Raw genomic sequence first — 19042 nt, forward strand, 5'->3', positions numbered from 1 at the left:
GCAGCCGCCATTTTGTCCTGCGGTGGCTGGGTATTTAGAGCGAACCGCGAGCGCAGTGGCGGAGCAGCAGCTGCAGGACGAGGAGGAGGGACGGAGTCGGAGAGCGCCGCTGCCAACGCGAACCAACGAGGCCCGCCGTCTTTGCAACAGCCACCGCCGCCTGTCAGGACGTTTGAATACCGCTTGGCGGTAGAGGACTAAGCAGCGGCGCTAGAGGACTTAAGGAGCCCGGTCACCCGCCGCCGCCGCCTCTTGCAGCTCACAGCCGCCAGCCCTTCGCCCGGCTCAGCTTGGCGCCGACGTAGCCGCCCTCCTCCACCCCCCTTTCGCTGCTTATTCTTATTTTTTAAAACTCCCCCTCCCGCCCCGCCGGCTCGGTGCATCTCAGCAGCCATGTCGTCCGCAGCCACCACCGCTCCTCCCGAATATTCCTGCTTCTTCGCCGTCATGGGTGCCTCGGCTGCCATGATCTTCAGCGGTGAGGCTGTGGGGTATTTCCGACGAGGAGACACGGGTGGGGCTTGGCGGTGGGGGTTTGGTTGAGGAAGGACGTCATGTGAGGAGGCTGCTGCTGCTGCTGTTGTATGGCCTTGCGTAACTGGGCTGGGTGTCATCCTGATCGCGGCGGGGGGGGAAGGCGCTCGGCTCAGCCAGGGTGGCTCTGCAGCAGTTGGGTGACTTGGTTCCAACCCACCCACTCGCCTCTTTTGCACATCCTGGGAGGAGATCCTGCCGCAAGCGGGGAGGGGGACAAGTGGGATCGTTATACAGATGGGGGGCGGAGAGGGAGCTTTGCCTTGGCCAAACCCTGAGACTCTTTCGTGTCTCCATGAGGACGTCTCCTGGCTGCCTGTGTGTGTGTGTGTGTGATTTCTTCCCCACCCCTTCCTATGCCTTAGGGGGAATAGGGGCTCCCATCCCATGTCTCCCAGCACCTTCCTGCTCCTCCTGTGCAATTCTCCACGAAACCGTCTTCCTTGTCCTGCCTTTGGACTTGGGAGAGGCAAGAAAGGCGTGGGCACGGGGAGGTGGCAAGCCTGGCGTTACCTCTTTCCCTCTGCCAAGGTGTTTCCCCTCTTCCCTGCCCTACTTGGAGAGGGAATGATCTAGTGTCTCCCCTCCCCCTGCTTTACAAGGTTGGCACCCCCCCCCCTGCAGAAAGCTTGTGGGGTGGTTGGGGAAAGGAAGGAATTATTGGGAGGGGGCAATGAGGGATGTGGTTCCTTGACTCCTTTCTCTGCTTGGGTATGGAGAGTGCAAGCAGGCATGCTGCTGATTATTGGATTTTTCTTTCTTTTTAAAAAAGCTTTCATTTAAAATTAACTGGGATTCCCTGGGAGGGGCAGCATGTATTTAGTTTAGATATTTAATCTGCCAGCTCTGTATTGTATCCTGGTCTTCAATGCAAGAGACGGCAGGTGTCCTTCCTTGCTCCAGCCTGCCCCAGTTCCAGGGCTTGGCTTAAGCGGCCTGCCTCTCCTTGTCTTGCCATTCTGTGGCTGCAGGAATGTCCCTGCCCAAGTGATAGGGGAGAGAGGGCAATGCGGGGGCGAAATCCCAGCCCAGCTGGACGTGCTCTGCCTCTCACTTCCGTTGCTTCAGTGTCTACCTTTTTCTTAATTCTCTCCCTTTTTGAAGGTTCTCAGTTCTGCCTTCTGTCGCCCTACTCCTACCAGCTGGCTCATCCGGGGTATTGGCAGGAGGGGGGGAGCAGAGGCAAAGAAAAGGAGACTACTGCTGTTTCGGAAAGCAGAGATGCAAAGGGGCAATGAGGGTGACGTCATAGGGGAAGAGTGTCAGCTGCTAGAGGAGCCCCTGGCTGGCCATGTGACTGCAGGGAGGGAGGGAGGGAGGGGGTTGCATTCAATACATGCCATCCGAAGTGCTAAATTAACCTAAACCTAGGCGATTCCATGCGGTCAGTTCATCCAGGCCACTGAGGCTGGAACATCTTCCATCTTGTACCAAGCAAGCACTCCCACAAGGCAGTCAGATGGATGTGCAGCGCTTGGATTAACTTGCTGTCTGCCGGTTGCAAAATCTGGCTTATCCTTGCTGAGATGTAGTATGCAGCTTGCCCTCCAAAGTCCTATTGGGGTTGCTCTGGAACTGAATTGTTGTGTTAAAAAAAGACCTGGGTGAAGCTATCTCTACACAAGACTTTCCTGGAGGTGTCATTTTTGAATCTGTATGTTGGTTTATCAACTGAATGCCAGCATATTAAACTGACACACCATTCTGTTTAAGCGGAGAGGACTTGTGAAATTCAAATATAACACTGTAAGGGCTACCTAAATTTTGAGCATGGTCATACTGAAAGATTCTGTATTGGATGGGAAGTGGTAGTTAAATAATCAGAGTCCTGAATAAATAGCTCTTGATGAATAAGAGTGCTAGCCAGCTGTGACAACAAAACTGTTCTAGTCTCTCAGTTGCATCTCCTTCGCTTTCACTTCTTTCTCTCAAAACCTGTCCATAACACTTGTCCAGAAGTCCACAGAAGTCTTTAATTGCTTGATTGACCACTAAACAAAACGAGCTATGTCAGATTGCCTTTAATTCCACTTTATAAAGCACCTACAAATGTAATGTAAATGTTTTTGGTAGAGGAATTTCAAAGTATTGTTACTAATTGAAAAATTCAGACACACTAAACTTTACTGCTTTCCTTAAATGTTTAAGGATAATCTAGCAAGCACTGCTGCTGTTATCTGTAGCCATGTAAAATATGCTTCTCGCTAAACTATTGTTGCTGCTTTTAAGCTTAATGGGGGGGTGGTCTTGACACCCATGTACAAATTGCATCAAACTACCAGCATGGCTCTAACTAGCCAACTATAAAATTCCTTGTGCTGTTTAGGTAGCAATTGGAAGTAAGTTCCATTAGAGTTGAGCATAACTTGAAAAGAATCATCCATATAAGTTAGCCTCCAGGAGAATCTCCTTCCATATAAAGCTCCACTGAGCTATTGCACACCTGAATAGTTCTAGAGCAGGCTTCCTCAAACTCGGCCCTCCAGCTGTTTTGAAACTACAATTCCCATCATTCCTGACCACTGGTCCTGCTAGGTAGGGATCATGGGAGTTGTAGGCCAAAAACATCTGAAGAGCTGAGGTTGAGGAAGCCTGTTCTAGAGTACCCACTGCATTATTACTTTTTTTTTTTTTTAAAGATGCATAGCTCTTCCTCAAAGGAACTCTAGGCTGTTCTTTATTCTCTCCCCTTTTAACAACCCAGAGAGGTAGATTACACTGACATAGTGACTAGCCCAAGGTTGAAGCTTTATGGTTGAGTGGAGACTTGAATCAGAATCTCCCCAGTACTAGTTAGTCATTCTAACCACTACAATATTCTGGCTCTCATTAAGACAATTGCTGTTTCTTACCTAGCACACCAGTACTTTCTGACCAAGTTTAGCCACTGATTTTGTCTTCAGGAATTATTTTACTGAAATCAAATGAAATTAGCATATGGGCAAAAGGAAACTTAGCAGTTAATAAATTCCCACTGTACAGGAGAAGATTGCTGAACTTAATATGCAACTTTGTGCAATAGGCTAATTTCTACATACTCCCCCCCCCCCCAGGTGCGAACTTGAATAAAATATTGGGGAGGGGAGGTAAGCCCAGCCCCGCATAATCTATCACAGTGGCAGTGTCCATCAACTGGGGGTGGGGGGGCTTCCTCAAATATTTTATGGTGAGGGATCTTGGCTCCTAGGAATTGGCTCCTCTGTTTCCCCCTGTCATTTATCCAGACATCCAGTTCAAGGGCACATTCTAGCCAAGCAACATTTCCCTGCAGAATAGCTACATACAACTGCCTCTTATCTATTCTGGCAGAGTGTGGGGAACTGGATGGGTTCTGTTCCAGTGGAAACTGGTTGTAGTGGGGTTTCCAAATTGTGTTGCCAGGATCGGTGACTCTGAGAAGGCCACTAACAACCGAAGTGGTCTTGGGAAGATGGCTTGTATACTGTTTTCCTCTCAGCAGTGTGCTGCTCCTGTATAAAGCTGTCTTTTGAATGGGCCCAACAGACCAAGCTGCCCCAGAATCCTTTGAGGTAGATTCCTCATCTGACATGCAGATGTTCCTAGTGATAACTAAATGTAAGAAGCATTTATATAGGGAAAGGGGTTCGCAGATGGCTAGTCTAGTAGTCTGAAGGCGTGATATTTCAAAATCGTGTTCCAACTATAGTCTCTTAAAGCAGCAAATGGAAAACTTGCATTGCAAGCTCATATTGTCAGTAGCACCCCAAGTTGAGTTGGCTATTGAGTATTGTTCCCTACATTGGACTAGACCTCTCAACAAAGTAACAATAAGGTGTGAAACAGTTGCTTTGACAGACTTGTTCTAGATCAGATCTGGTCATTGGCTAAACACCTGGACGTTTTTGTCCTGCTGTGAAAAGCATTGTTGAGAAAGCCTCTGCCAGATAGATGGGTGTGTTCATATGTTGAAAAGTGGTTTGATAGAACTTGCAGATTGAATCAATTTGTGGAAAGGTATTCATGATTAAAACTGTTGGACAACCATACATAGTTCTTGGTGGATGTTCTGTTAAATACCCAGACACCTTAACTAGCAGTCTATTAGTGAACTGCAAATGGCACTGAATGCTAATCTTCAGAGAAGCAAGAAGCTAACTTGTCAAAGGCTTCCATTCCAGAGACTTGGATATGCAGTGTCTTAAGATGAATGACTTAGTACCTGTTGGTTTGTCATTGAACACTGCCCTGGCACACCTTAAATAAGACACTATGTCTTAGTTCCTCATGAGCTGTGCAAGACCAGTCTAGTACTACTAAGTTCAGGCCTTGTTTTGTGCTAGCCAGCTTGAGACAGAAACCATGTTGTATAAACACCCATATCTTGGTCCTGTACACACTAATTTCTGATGATAGTAAACAGCTTATAAAACTCATTCTGGTCATTGCTGGCTAACCTTGTGATGGTGCTACCTTTCTGCTGCAAGTGCCATAATGACCTTCAAGCATACAACCATATTTTGTGATACTTATTTGATGACTGATCTCTAATCACAAGGCTTGTGGGTTTTCCCTGCTTCATTGGATTATCAGATGCTTCTGAGTGATGTTATTATCTAATATTTCCATGTAACATAGTTAGACTCTATGGCAGAAGGAAATGGATGACAATAATTTCCAGTGGTTACAAGTACTATATACTGATCCATGTTAACTTCCTACTTGATATAATCTTCCTTGTAATGTGCATCTATCTTTAGAAAGGTGAAACCTGGAATTGCCTGGCTGGGGAGCACATTTCTGCTCCCAATATGGCTAGCTGCACAGCTTTTTTTTAAAAAAAATCTCTAAATTGCTCTTTAGCTGGGTGGATCGTGGAGCAGGATAATGAAAGCAAAACTTAATGTATTACAAGAGCTTTCTGGACTGCTTTAAAGAGGCAGAAGCTGTTAAAATGGCTTCTTCTCTTGTAATTTCCTGACCAACAAGATTGTTTGACTCAACTTCACAGAGTGCTGTTACCAAAAGCGGATTGTTACAAAGCTTACAAATAGCATTACAGTTAGCATGGACTAGCTTACTAAAGTTGGGTATTGCCAGATGTTTGGATTGGCCATAGACTGTTAACATCTCATACAGTATTCTAGTACACCAGAAACAAACACATGAGATTGCACGCCACATCTAAATTATTTTATTATTACTTATTAGATTTATATACTGCCCTTCATCACAGGATCTCAGGGCGGTTCACAGAGTAAACATACAAGGTAAAAACACAAATGGTTAAAACGAACAACAAAATAACACACACCCAAAAAACATGTAGAATATTAAGCAGCCAAAGACCTGGTTGAAGATGACATAGGAGGGATCCGCTAGGAACTTCATATAAGCAACCATTAACACCATATGTTATAATCTGGCCATGTCAAGCTGCACTTTAAGAAACTTCTAGAGTTCTGCAGTAGATGAGCATGTCAGTAAAATGTAGTTGCATTTTTTCTAAAGCTGAGACAGACAAATGAACATGGATTGCTGTGATCATTGTCCTAATGTGACTGTCACTTTGTCAAGTGTTCTGCGGTTCTTCAATTAAACCATCATCCAATATTATGTTGGTCTACAAGTCTCCTTTCCACAGAAATGAGTAAAAGCTTTGTTTTCAGCCCTGGCTGACATAGTTGCATAATAGCTAGTTCCTACTGATGATGAGGTGGTGTTCTTGTGATCCCCAAAATTCTAAGTACTGTAAACTAGAATATTTGCAGATCCTGATTGTAACTTGTAAAATGGGTGGAAGGTGTGAAGGCGAATGGATGTCTGACTTTGGCCTCTGGAAGCCCTACAGAATGCTGGTCTTAGCTTTCCCTAGGCTTCCGTGCAACTAAGAGGCCTACTCATAAGGTTTTATTTTTTAAAAAATCAATGAGGGTTTCTTGGTGTGAATACCAAGTAAAGTGTGCCGAACCAGTCCAAAACACATTTGCTTTTTTGATCTTGACATTAAATGTCAAGCTTGGATAAGCTTGGAAGTGATAACCTTCCCTGCCTCCCATTGGGGATCTTTGTGCCAGAGTTAAGATGGTGGATAATCTTTTTGAAACACAGTGCATTCTTCTCCCAAACTTTGCAAACATCTGCCAATACTAACTTGGATCTTCATGATCCACAGACAAGGAACTGTCTGTTACCACCACTTGAAGTGAGTGTTAAGAGAAGCTAGAGATGTATTGTTGACAGATGATCTGCAGCCCCAGAAAGCCAGCCAGTTAAGTACCTGTGATATTTCAGCTTCTAGCTTTAAAGCACTGCACATGCTTGAAGCCCTCTCCCCCACTCTCCAAAAAGAACACCATATGCTCTTCCAGGCATGGGTCCATCATTCACTCTACTTTAAGCTGCTAATTGGAGGCTTCCTTTCTTCTCCTCTCTGTCTGTTAGTGATCTCCAAACTTGCCTAGCAAAAATGGGATCTCTTGGCTTACTGTTGCTCACAATTTGTGCAAGAAATGAACTGTTTTAACACCCAACTGGGGGTTGGAAGCAGGGAGAGAAAACAGGAAGAGCCCAAGGAGGGGCAAACTCATTCTTTGAATGTTTGTGAATGGCAAGTTGCTGTAAGAAACCACTGAGAAGTCAAAGGCAGGAATTAAACCGTATGTCTCGGGATACTTTACTACTTCTCCTTTGGAGCTTGTGGTATCGCTGTGCGGGTCTAGAATGGATCCTAGCGTTCACGTCTTCAATCCTGCCTCCTTACCAAACCCCGACGGGTTTGGCACACACACAGGAGAGTCACCCTGAACGCAGCCAGATCCCCCTGTCCTGAGGATTTACCTCCTTGGTTCACAGAGCCCTAGTGTGACCTCTTTATGCCTCACAAAGTTCAGGATCTCCCCGGAGAGTTGATCCTGCACTCCTTCAAATGGCAAGAGGAAGTTGCAAAGTTCTTTACATGTTGCGTGGGGCACAAGTCATGGTGTGCTAGTACTCCACATTCTGGCAGAATTAAGATAAAATTACCTTAAATCTGTAAGTAAGTAAATTTGTGGCCATGAGAACACATCTTACTAAGTCAAGTCTCTAGAAACAGGTTCTCAGTCCTATAGGTAGAATAGCAGTTGACTATGGTGGGGCAAGTGGGAGGGGGAAGGAGGTTGACTGCTATGTTAGTACATCTTTATGCTACAAAATCCTGCTCAGGTTTTTCCAACAGCAATTAAGTGTACATAGCAGGCAAATAAAGCTTCAACTTTGTAATGCTAGGAAATGCCAGCTGCAAAACCCGCAACAGAGGCTTCTAAGTTGATGGATGAGTATATATGTTATGAAGTGTGTGATATGCCTACATCCTTTTTGTGTCGCTATGTCTTCATTTGCTACCTTGATGGATTTCTCCCAGCATGTAGAAGTCATGCTAGAAAGCAGGGTTTCTTCCTGTAATTACAAGCTTTTTTTCCTAACTAGACTAGAGCAATGAAAAAAATATTAGGTTTGCTAGAAAGCTGCTATAATGTAAATCCATTTCCAAATAGCAATAGGCTTGGCTTCTAAATTAGAAACCTGTACTAGGGCTGAACTAATAAAATGTAACTGGATGATGTACTCCAGTAAAAATTAAGGAAGACTTGTATTTGTATGTTACCAATTTGTATGTTACCAAGTTCCTTAGAAGGGACACGGGTGGCGCTGTGGGTAAAAGCCTCAGCGCCTAGGGCTTGCCGATCGAAAGGTCGGCAGTTCGAATCCCCGCGGCGGGGTGCGCTCCCGTTGTTCGGTCCCAGCGCCTGCCAACCTAGCAGTTCGAAAGCACCCCCGGGTGCAAGTAGATAAATAGGGACCGCTTACTAGCGGGAAGGTAAACGGCGTTTCCGTGTGCGGCTCTGGCTCGCCAGAGCAGCGATGTCACGCTGGCCACGTGACCCGGAAGTGTCTCCGGACAGCGCTGGCCCCCGGCCTCTTGAGTGAGATGGGCGCACAACCCCAGAGTCTGTCAAGACTGGCCCGTATGGGCAGGGGTACCTTTACCTTTACCTTTTTAAGTTCCTTAAACCTGAGCAGGCCACTTAAATATTTTCACATGGCTTCTCCATACGTCCCAGTTAAAGCCATTTCTGTCTAGTTCCTCATCTTAGAGCTCTGCAAGATTTCTGACAGTTTTTCAATCTAAGGTACCTATCTGACCTCCCTGTTAACTCTTGATGCAAGAAGGTTTTCCCTCATTCAGATTTGTATTAGTGTAGCCCTCCTAACTATTGGGGCAAGGATATGCTCTGCTTGAACATGAAGAAGACTATCTCCTAAATCTGTTGTCATATGGACTCCTGACCAAAGGCTGGCTTACTGTCAAATCAAGGAGAATGAAGTGACTAGATCATTTGCCTTTATCTTGTCAGCACTTTCTAGATTATGCTAATAATTCTTGATTAAAATGAAGATTCTGTTGCAGTGGGACTTTGACTTTTAAAGAATTACGTCACAAAACCAGTTGCTACTTTCAGAACCTCTAACTTGAGACTGCCACTGAAAACACTTAACTAAAGTGTCTTCCTTCTCAAGCAAGTTAGAGGTTCTGAAAGTAGCAGCTGGTTTTGTGACTAAACTAACAAGGCTGTGTCTTAATTCCTTAATCCTTCTATAGATCACAAACTTCCCAGCATTCATTCAATATTCCACCAAAATCAATATTCCTGCATGAAAGCTGTGCATGGCTTTACACCATGTGCCATTAAATATATTATCAGAGCAGTGGCTACTAGAATTACTAAATTAAGCAGTTGTTTGGAAGCCTCCATTATAAAACCACAACTTCACATACTTCATCAACAAAGCTTTAGCAACTCTGTGCAGCAAAGACTGGGCAAGCATTCAAAACTATTCTCATGGTCATGGTATGCACTGTATAATTAAAACGCAAGCCTCTGACAGGAAAAGGTGGATTCTACAACCTGTGTAAGATTCACTGTGTCTACTTGCACAATTTTTTCTTCAGTTTCAGATAAGCAAAGAGTTATTTAGGACAGAGTTGTTCAGCTGTTACTGTGCCTAGCTAAATTCTGCCAGTTGCACTTCTCTTGTGACTATCATCATTTGTGTGCTTAGTAATAAAATTTCTACAGCCAATTTTTATAGCAGTGCATCTTCCAACAGGATTATCCGATATCAGAAAAGTGGAAGTTGCTTGGCCTTAGCCACCCTTTTCAAGGTTCCTTTCCTGAACAAGTTAACTTGGATCCTAAATGGCTCCTCTGTTTAAGGGATGGAGCAATTTTTGCCAACCTAAACTGCACCCAAAAAAAATTTCAAACCATTCCCTGGGAGCAGAGTCTTGGGGTGATATAAAGGCAAGGGGGGGAAGGGGAAATGCTTTTTTGTGAACATAAACCCTATTCCATTCATAGTGTTTTTAATACAGCACTGTTAAGGTACATAGACTTTAGCAGAATACCTTGAATAAGAATCCCTAATCCAAGCAAGTTATAACCTAGTGTGGCCTGCAGCCTCCGTTCACAACATATCTGTGTTACTATGTATTTGCCTGCTAAACAGTCTGTATGGTGTCGCCTTCTCACCATCAAAAACCAATAAACCTGGGTCCATAGAGCTATTAATCAAGACACCTGAAGGAGCGTCTCCACCCCCATCGTTCAGCCCGGACACTGAGATCCAGCGCCGAGGGCCTTCTAGCGGTTCCCTCACTGCGAGAAGTAAGGTTACAGGGAACCAGGCAGAGGGCCTTCTCGGTAGTGGCGCCTGCCCTGTGGAACGCCCTCCCAGCAGATGTCAAAGCAATAAAAAACTATTTTACTTTTAAAAGTCATCTGAAGGCAGTCCTCTTTAGGGAAGTTTTTAATGTTTGATGCTGTACTGTTTTTAATATTCAGTTGGAAGCCGCCCAGAGTGGCTGGGGAAACCCAGCCAGATGGGCGGGGTATAAATAAATTTATTATTATTATTATTATTATTATTATTATTATTATTATTATTATTATTACTCCTAGCTTCTCCAGCACACCTGTTCAGCAAGTATAGATTTAGACGATGGTAACAGGTCCATAAGACTAGTCAAATATTTTTGCAAAACTCTTGGCTGACATTTACCTGGATGTATGGAGGATTAAGTACTTCCATTCAGGGTTCAAAATGAGCAGGGCACCAGGCGCATATCTCCATTTGTGAGCACCTCAAACACTGCTTCCTTTGCTACTATGAGCGGCAGAATCTGGATTTATTAGAGTAATGGCTAATTTGGTGCATGCTGTGGGCAGCCTTTCTGTACTTTTGATTGGGACACTGTAGCCCAGTTAACATCACAATAAATGATGGCTTGGGACAACTGAGGGGGGAAACCACAAGCTTGTGTTCAGATGAAACAACAAGGCTGACTTGCTTCATCCACCATACAACAGAAGTAGGGAGGACCATAGCAGAACTTTTGAACAACATGCACCATAGGGTTTTTTTAATATCTTCTGAACCTGATGTTGCTTGTAGCCTAATGTGATTGTAATAGTATGATCCTAACTATGTCAGTAGTGAGGGGAGAGAGACTGTGTTGGCCAGCAGGTAATGGTTTTTTCCACCTACTTTGCCCTACCCTCCAGCCCTAAGAGTCTTAATAAGAGCTGTATCCAGAGGGAGGAGAAAGGGGAACTTTTTGCCATTGGGGTGGTTGGTTTCACCTGTGCTGCTACACCTCCAGCCCAAGGAACCTTCAGAAAGGAGTTGCTGCCATGGGCATTATATGTATACATATTTTAATGAGCAGAATAGAGTGAAAGTTTGAGTCATGGGGTGTGGGGAGTGTGTATGTGAACCTTGCAGTGCTTAGTTTATTTTTTGGCTGCTATTTGTTGATGTTAATATTGTTATATAGATTATAAACGCTGTATCGATTTGTTAATCATAGAATAGGACCTTTGCTTTAATTGTGACAATCTTTTCTTGTTGTTGCTTTGATAACTTACAGATTGTAGTCCTTTCACTGATGATTTGTTAATTATTCCACATGATTTATGTTGTATTTCTGATGTTTTGTTGTGTTTTATCATGTTATTTGTAAGCCGCCATGGGATTCATTTGAACGAAAAGTGGCATAGAAATATAATTAATCAAATCAGTCAAAATCAAATATGTCAAATGCTTACATAGCAACGAATGCAAGAGAGTCATTCTAATCCAACAAGCTGTTGCTGTAGCTCATTATCATAGGGTAGATAAACTTAAAAGCAAGTTTACAGCTTCAAATTAAAAGAATGCACACTGATTGCTTGATGACACTGGTAAGAATGGTTTCAGTATTTTTTTTATTCCTGTCAAATGAGCCTTGCTAGATCAAATCAGGGGTCTGTGTAGCCCAGCATCTCTCTGACAGTAGCTAATCAAATACCTCTGGGAAATAAGCAGATCACAGAACCAACACTCCCCTGTTGTGTGTCCCAAACATCTCGTATTGAGGGTTAATGCTACCTGTGTAAATGTTTATTTGCATACCAGGATGCAAATAGCTATCACTATTAAGGGATTTATTTCCCAAGCAGCAATCTCCAGTACCAACTGCTTGTAAAACAGAGGTTTGAAAAGTTAGTTTGATAATGGAAAGAGAGTATTCTGTTCAAAGGGGGGGGGGGTATTATCAAACATACGTAAGTGCCTAAAGTAGCCCCCTGGATCCTTGCCAAAATTTGTTAAAAATTTAAAACAATGTTACTATTTTGAAAGATGCACGATGTATTGCTTATGTAACTGGAAACCTGCATTTTTTTCAAGCAGTATGTGTGCAAAAATACACCTGTTGTTGGTAGGGGAATTGCTTCATTGCACCAGTAAAGATCTTCCTGTCATTTCACTTCTATTGATGCTCAATTACAGATAACTTATTTACCCACCAACCATATGGTGCTTCAACTACTTGTTCTAATTTAATGTCCAGAAGCAAGTTTGTCCAGTGAGATTGGAAGTGTTCCTAGTGATTAGGTGGTCACAATATTCACAATTTGAGAAGTGAACAAAGGTGGTGGTCAGATGACACTTGGATAAAATTTGAAATCATCCGGTGGGTTCAGACTTCTGCCAAAGCTGCCACCTGAATCCCAATAATAAATTGTAGATTCCTAAGAAATAGAGGAAAACTATAGAATGGGAAAAACCAGAGATTTGTTCAAGGAAATTGGAGATATGAAAGGAACATTTCGTACAAAGATTACCATCAAGAAAAGATTAGACATCAAGAAGAGGTGGCAAGAATACTCAGAGGAATTCTACCAGAAAGATATGCATGTCTCGTACACTGCAGGTAGTGTGGTTGCTGACCTTGAGCCAGCCATCCTGGAGAGTGAAGTCCAATGGACCTTAGAAAGCACTGCTAATAACAAGGCCAGTGGAAGTGATGATATTCCAGCTGAACTATTTAAAATTTTAAAAGATGATGCTGTTAAGGTGCTACATTCAATATGCCAGCAAGTTTTTAAAACTCAGCAGCGGCCAGAAGTTTGGAGAAGATCAGTCTACATGCCTATCCCAAAGAATGCTCCAACTACCACAATATTGCACTCATTTCACACGCTAGCAAGGTTATACTTAAAATTTTACAAGGCAGGCTTAAGCAGTATGTGGAGCAAGAACTCCCGGAAGTACAACCTTGATGGCAGAAAGTGAGGAGGAGTTAAAGAACCTGTTAATGAGGGTGAAAGAGAAGAGCACAAAATATGGTCTGAAGCTCAATAGAAAAAAACCTAAGATCATGGCCATTTGTCCCATCACCTCCTGGCAAATAGAAGGGGAAGAAATGGAGCCAGATGATCACTGCAGATGGTGACAGCAGTTACAAAATTAAAATACGCCTGCTTCTTGGGAGGAAAGCAATGACAAACCTAGACAGCATCTTAAAAAGCAGAGACATCACCTTGCCAACAAAAGTCTGTATAGTTAAAGCTATGGTTTTCCCAGCAGTGATGTATGTGAGAGTTGGACCATAAAGAAGGCTGATCGCCGAAGAATTGATGCTTTTGAATTATGATGTTGGAGGGAGACTCTTGAGAGTCCCATGGACTGCAAGATTATCAAACCTATCCATTCTTAAGGAAATCAGCCTGGAGTGCTCACTGGAAGGACAGATCCTGAAGCTGAGGCTCCAATACTTTGGTCACCTCATGATAAGAGAAGACTCCTTGGAAAAGACCCTGATGTTGGGAAAGATGGAGGGCACAAGAAGGGGACGACAGAGGATGAGATGGTTGGACAGTGTTCTTGAAGCTACCAGCATGAGTTTGACCAAACTGTGGGAGACAGTGGAAGACAGGAGTGCCTGGCGTGCTCTGGTCCATGGAGTCACGAAGAGTTAGACACAACTAAACAACAACTAGACAACCATCAAATTGGTTGTTTTACATGTAGCATTGCAAATGTATCTAGTAGAGATTTGATTAGGTTTTAAGAGATTTAGCTATGGGGCTGACATGCTTTTACTTATACAGTGGTACCTCGGGTTACATACGCTTCAGGTTACAGACTCTGTTAACCCAGAAATAGTACCTAAGGTTAAGAACTTTGCTTCAGGATGAGAACAGAAATCGTGCTCTGGCGGCGCGGCAGCAGCGGGAGGCCCCACTAGCTAAAGTGTTGCTTCAGGTTAAGAACGGACCTCCGGAACAAATGAAGTACTTAACCTGAGGTACCACTCTATTTATTACAAACCTAGTTCTGCAGCTCATATTTAAAATTATATTTTAAAAGAAATCAATTTGCTTCCATTATTATTATTTTTTAAATCCAGCCTGCTTGCTGCTTTTGCTTGCCATAGCCTATCCACACTACCATGGGTTAATGCTCAGGCTGGTGGTGGCGAAAACAACAGCCTTGTCTCTGGCCAGTTGTAATAAGTCCAGTGGACAAGGCTTGAATAGATGCCTGTGGTATTGGCTCATGAATGTGACTTAGAAGGAAGAGGCTGTTCAGTGGTGGTTTTCCATTTCTCTGGAATGCTAGCTAGCCTTGCCATTCAGAAAGCTGAGTGCCAAGCAGCAGAACAGGGAAGTAGTCCTGTGGCATGAGTTTTCTGCAAGCTTGGTGCCACCATGCCTTTTTTTAGTGAGTAAAGAGAACTGAAACATTCCCTAGCTGATTTTCTATGCTTGTGAAAGTGTCTGAACAGACGTTCCCTAACATAAAGCTGCCACAAACACCGCTGACACTTAACTGTTGCCAACACCACCTTTCCAAAGGAGAGTTTTATGGTAGGGAAGAGCCAAGTGCTACACTACCCCAGGAAAGTGTCATGTAAACATGCTGATGGCTTAATTAAGGCTTAACTTGCAGCCAATAAACAAGCTGATACCTAGCAACCTTACTACAGGTTTCAGGTTTGAGAACTTGGCTCCATTATATGGTTATTTATGCAGGTGAAAACTACTTAAAAGCAAAGCATTGCAATTAAGACTGGAGACTTTAAAATTTCTGCATTCCTGGGATGAGCCTCAGAAAGAATAGCCTTACTGCAATCTGGCAGTGCAAAAACTACAACTGCCATAACATGTTGCTATCTTTATTTTAGTTCCTCCTTTCTGATTTTCCTTTGACGTAGATAGTTTCTGTACATCAGAGAAGCACAGATGAGCTACATTAGATCAGCTTAAGGTGTTGTACTAGATTTAGTTGCATTTGTGGTACATGGCTCAGAGGCTCCATTGGTGATGCAGGATTAAATCAGCCAGCTCTAGTGATGAAGCCATTTTGGCACAGAGTAATGTAGGTGGGACGCAGGTGGTGCTGTGGTCTAAACCACTGAGCCTAGGGCTTGCCGATCAGAAGGTCGGCGGTTTGAATCCCTGCGACGGGGTAAGCTCCCGTTGTTCCGTCCCAGCTCCTGCCAACCTAGCAGTTCGAAAGCACACAGTGCAAGTGTGCAAGTAGATAAATAGGTACTGCTCTGGCGGGAAGGTAAACGGCATATCTGTTCGCTGCTCTGGTTTCATCAGAAGCAGCTTAGTCATGCTGGCCACATGACCCAGAAAAACTGTCTACAGACAATGTTGGCTCCCTCTGCCAGTAAAGCGAGATAAGCGCCACAACCCCAGAGTTGTTTGCGACTGGACTTAACTGTCAGGGGTCCTTTACCTTTAATGTAATTGCAGCATCCTGGATCCATGGGCTCAGGAAGAGGGGCAAAACACTACTGTAAAGTGACAATCTATCTAAAAAGCCCTGAAGCTATTTAATGCATTGGCACCAGCATGTGTCTCAAGTGAAACTTGTCATCCTTTTATCTAGGAGGATACTGTTAAACTTTCTACTTTAAAATACAGTGGTACCCCGCAAGACGAACGCCTCGCGAGACGAAAAACTCGCAAAACGAAAGGTTTTTTCGTTTTCGAGTTGCCTCGCAAGACGAATTTCCCTATGGGCTTGCTTCGCAAAACGAAGCCTGCCCAGGGGACAGCGGGTCTTCTCTTTTGAAGCAAGGGGCGGCGGGGAGAAGCGATCTTCTCCCCGCAGCCCCAGGTCCGGGGACAGCGGGAAGCGCTTCCCGCTGCCCCCGGACCTCTTTTGAAGCAAGGGGCTGCGGGGAGATCGCTTCTCCCCACCGCCCCTTGCTTCAAAAGAGGTCCGGGGACAGCGGGAAGCGCTTCGCGCTGCCCCCGGACCTCTTTTGAAGCAAGGGTTTGCGGGGAAAAGCGATCTCCCCGCAGCCCCTTGCTTCAAAAGAGGTCCGGGGGCAGCGGGAAGCGCAGCGCTTCTTCCCCGCTGCCCCCGGACCTCTTTTGAAGCAAGGGGCTGCGGGGAGATCGCTTCTCCCCACCGCCCCTTGCTTCAAAAGAGGTCCGGGGACAGCGGGAAGCACTTCCCGCTGCCCCCGGACCTCTTTTGAAGCAAGGGGCTGCGGGGAGATCGCTTCTCCCGGTGCTCCGAAGCCGGGCGGGGGGGAGGGAACACCTGCCCCCACCGCCCGGCTTCGGAACGCTGCTCCGAAGCGGGGCGGGGGGGGCGGGAACACCTGCCCCAGCCGCCCCGCTTCGGAACGCTGCCCCGAAGCGGGGCGGGGGGGCGGGAACACCTGCCCCAGCCGCCCCGCTTCGGAATGCTGCCCCGAAGCGGGGCGGGGGGGCGGGAACACCTGCCCCAGCCGCCCCGCTTCGGAACGCTGCCCCGAAGCGGGGCGGGGGGGCGGGAACACCTGCCCCAGCCGCTCCGCTTCGGAATGCTGCTCCGAAGCGGGGCGGGGGGGCGGGAACATGTGTCCATCTGGGGATCATAGTTAAACCCTAGATCAGGCATAGGCAAACTCGGCCCTCCAGATGTTTTTTTGGGACTACAACTCCCATGATCCCTAGCTAACAGGACCAGTGGTCAGGGATGATGGGAATTGTAGTCCCAAAACATCTGGAGGGCCGAGTTTGCCTATGCCTGCCCTAGATTGTAGTCAGCCAACCTGGGTGGTAGCTAAAACATATAGTCTTGTTGCTGTTTGCACAATAACTCTTGACACTATGCTTTGTCTACCGTTTCTACTTCTGATCTACTGCGGGTGGCCCCTAAATTAGAAACAAATATCTTAGTCACAGTGTGTGGATAATATAGTATTGTGGTCTCTGAAACGTTGCTTGCTTGGCACGTTGTACAACAAGCCTGACTTGTAACTTGTGAAGCTACGTTGCTGCTCAAGGCACACAACAGGTACTGTTAAAAAGCTGCTGATGGACTACATGGTCAGAAGTTTAGAATTTTTTTAGATACTATTTGTAAAATAGTACTGTGTTCTCTGTATTGCTTGCATGGGTATGCTTTGTTACTTGAAATTAGAAATCAGTTTAAAAATTATATTGTATGACATTCATACCTGCAGTGTGATTTTGTATTTTATTCAAATTATATTTTTGCATGTTCCAAGATAATTTTACACAGTGCTGATTTCTGTGCCAATATTTTCCTTTGTTCTTTTGTATTAAAAGGGTACAGTAAGCTTGGCAAGACTCACCTCTGGTTTTTCTCTTCTTCCTTCCAGCATTGGGAGCTGCCTATGGCACAGCAAAGAGCGGCACAGGCATTGCAGCCATGTCTGTTATGCGGCCAGAGCTGATCATGAAGTCAATCATTCCTGTTGTTATGGCGGGTATTATAGCAATCTACGGCTTGGTAGTGGCAGTCCTTATTGCCAATTCCATCACAGTTGGAATTACACTGTACAAGTAAGTTTTCTTTTTGAGTCCTCTGCATTGCGAGCTGTGCTGAATTTTTTTAAAAAAAAAACACTGAAATGACCAGTTGACATGTCAGCTGCAGGTTTTTCAGTGGCTCTGTAGTACAGGGGTCGGCAAGGCTCAAGCAGCCTGGGCCACTTCACTCCCCTGGAGATCTCTCTGCGGGCCGGATCGCGTGTGTGCGCAGAGGAGGCGTCTACATGTGCGTGCACATGTGCAAACGCTATTTCAGGAGCTTCCTGCAGCTGATTGGAAGCCCCGCCAGCACCGCAGAAGTGAGTCCCTGTGCCGCGCTGTGCTGGTTTAGTGCAGCACGCAGGGACTTGCCAAGTGGGCGGCAGGGTTCAGGGCCAGTGCGGGGGCCGGTTAAACTACCCCTGTGGGCCATATCTGGCCCCCGAGCCTTAGGTTGCCAACCTCTGCAGTGTAGTATGTGGGAGTACATCTGTAATAGAATCCTCTTCTCAGTTCCTTTAAGGTGCAAAAAAGCAAGACTGTTCTATATGCAAATGATAACCCTTATTGGCTATGTTACCATGCTTGGCTAATGATAGTGCCATTTCGAAAACGGTTGCCATGTAATGTTTGGCAACACTTGCATTAATATGTGCTACTCATATCTGTTAAAAACCTGTGGGATCCCATTTGCTAAAGGCCCCAGCTATTTTCAGGTATGTCCTTCTAGGTCAGTGGTGTCCAAATGGGGGACAGCACAACGGCCTAGGTTATTTTTTTTTTTAGGATTGAAGTTGTTGAGTTTTTTAAGGGTTAAAGTTGTAGAGAGTTTTTTAGGATTTTACCCCAGGAAATTAACTGCCACAGGGGCCGGATTAAACCGACCGGCGGGCCGGATTAGGCCCCCGAAACGGACTTTGGCCATGCATGTTGTAGGGTATACTCAACACACAGCAGCATAGCTCCAAAATCAACCCATCTTGTTCAGGCTGAGTCTGGATCAACTTTGTATAAGTACAGTCAAAATTGCAAGCTCAAGGAAACACTGGGCTTTATGGGCTTAAAATGGTCTATCATTACTTAATATAGAGTCCCTCTGCTTTGAGACTTAAGCTCTAGCATTGTGATAGAAAGGTGTTCAGCCAGCTGGATTCAACTCTCAAACGCCTTCTGGTAATAACTGGGATAAAAGGTATTATTTCCAGCATGCTGGGGCGGTGGGGGGATTTTTTCTGAACATCAAGCCCTCATGTAATAATACTTCAAACTGTTTCAATTTTAGCTTTTCATACAGCATGTTAAGGCTATTGTTGAAACAATAGTATGAGGCCCCCTCTCTTGATCTGCAGAACTGACTGCTCACTTGAGCCAACTGGGCTGCAGTGGGTTTTGAAAGC

General features: G+C 45.0%; 1 protein-coding gene across 1 annotated transcript in view; it reads left to right on the plus strand.

Annotated features, from left to right (window-relative positions):
- Nucleotides 1-19042, plus strand: part of ATP6V0C (ATPase H+ transporting V0 subunit c) — a 21666-nt gene continuing 2624 nt past the window's right edge. Inside the window, exons 1-2 of the mRNA XM_028705257.2 lie at nucleotides 1-478; nucleotides 17495-17678. Coding sequence (XP_028561090.1) covers nucleotides 394-478; nucleotides 17495-17678 — 269 coding nt within the window. The 5' untranslated portion in view covers nucleotides 1-393. The remainder of the gene's footprint in view (nucleotides 479-17494; nucleotides 17679-19042) is intronic.

The sequence above is a fragment of the Podarcis muralis genome, chromosome 14 (genome assembly GCF_964188315.1).
Source record: "Podarcis muralis chromosome 14, rPodMur119.hap1.1, whole genome shotgun sequence".
Lineage (NCBI taxonomy): Eukaryota > Metazoa > Chordata > Lepidosauria > Squamata > Lacertidae > Podarcis > Podarcis muralis.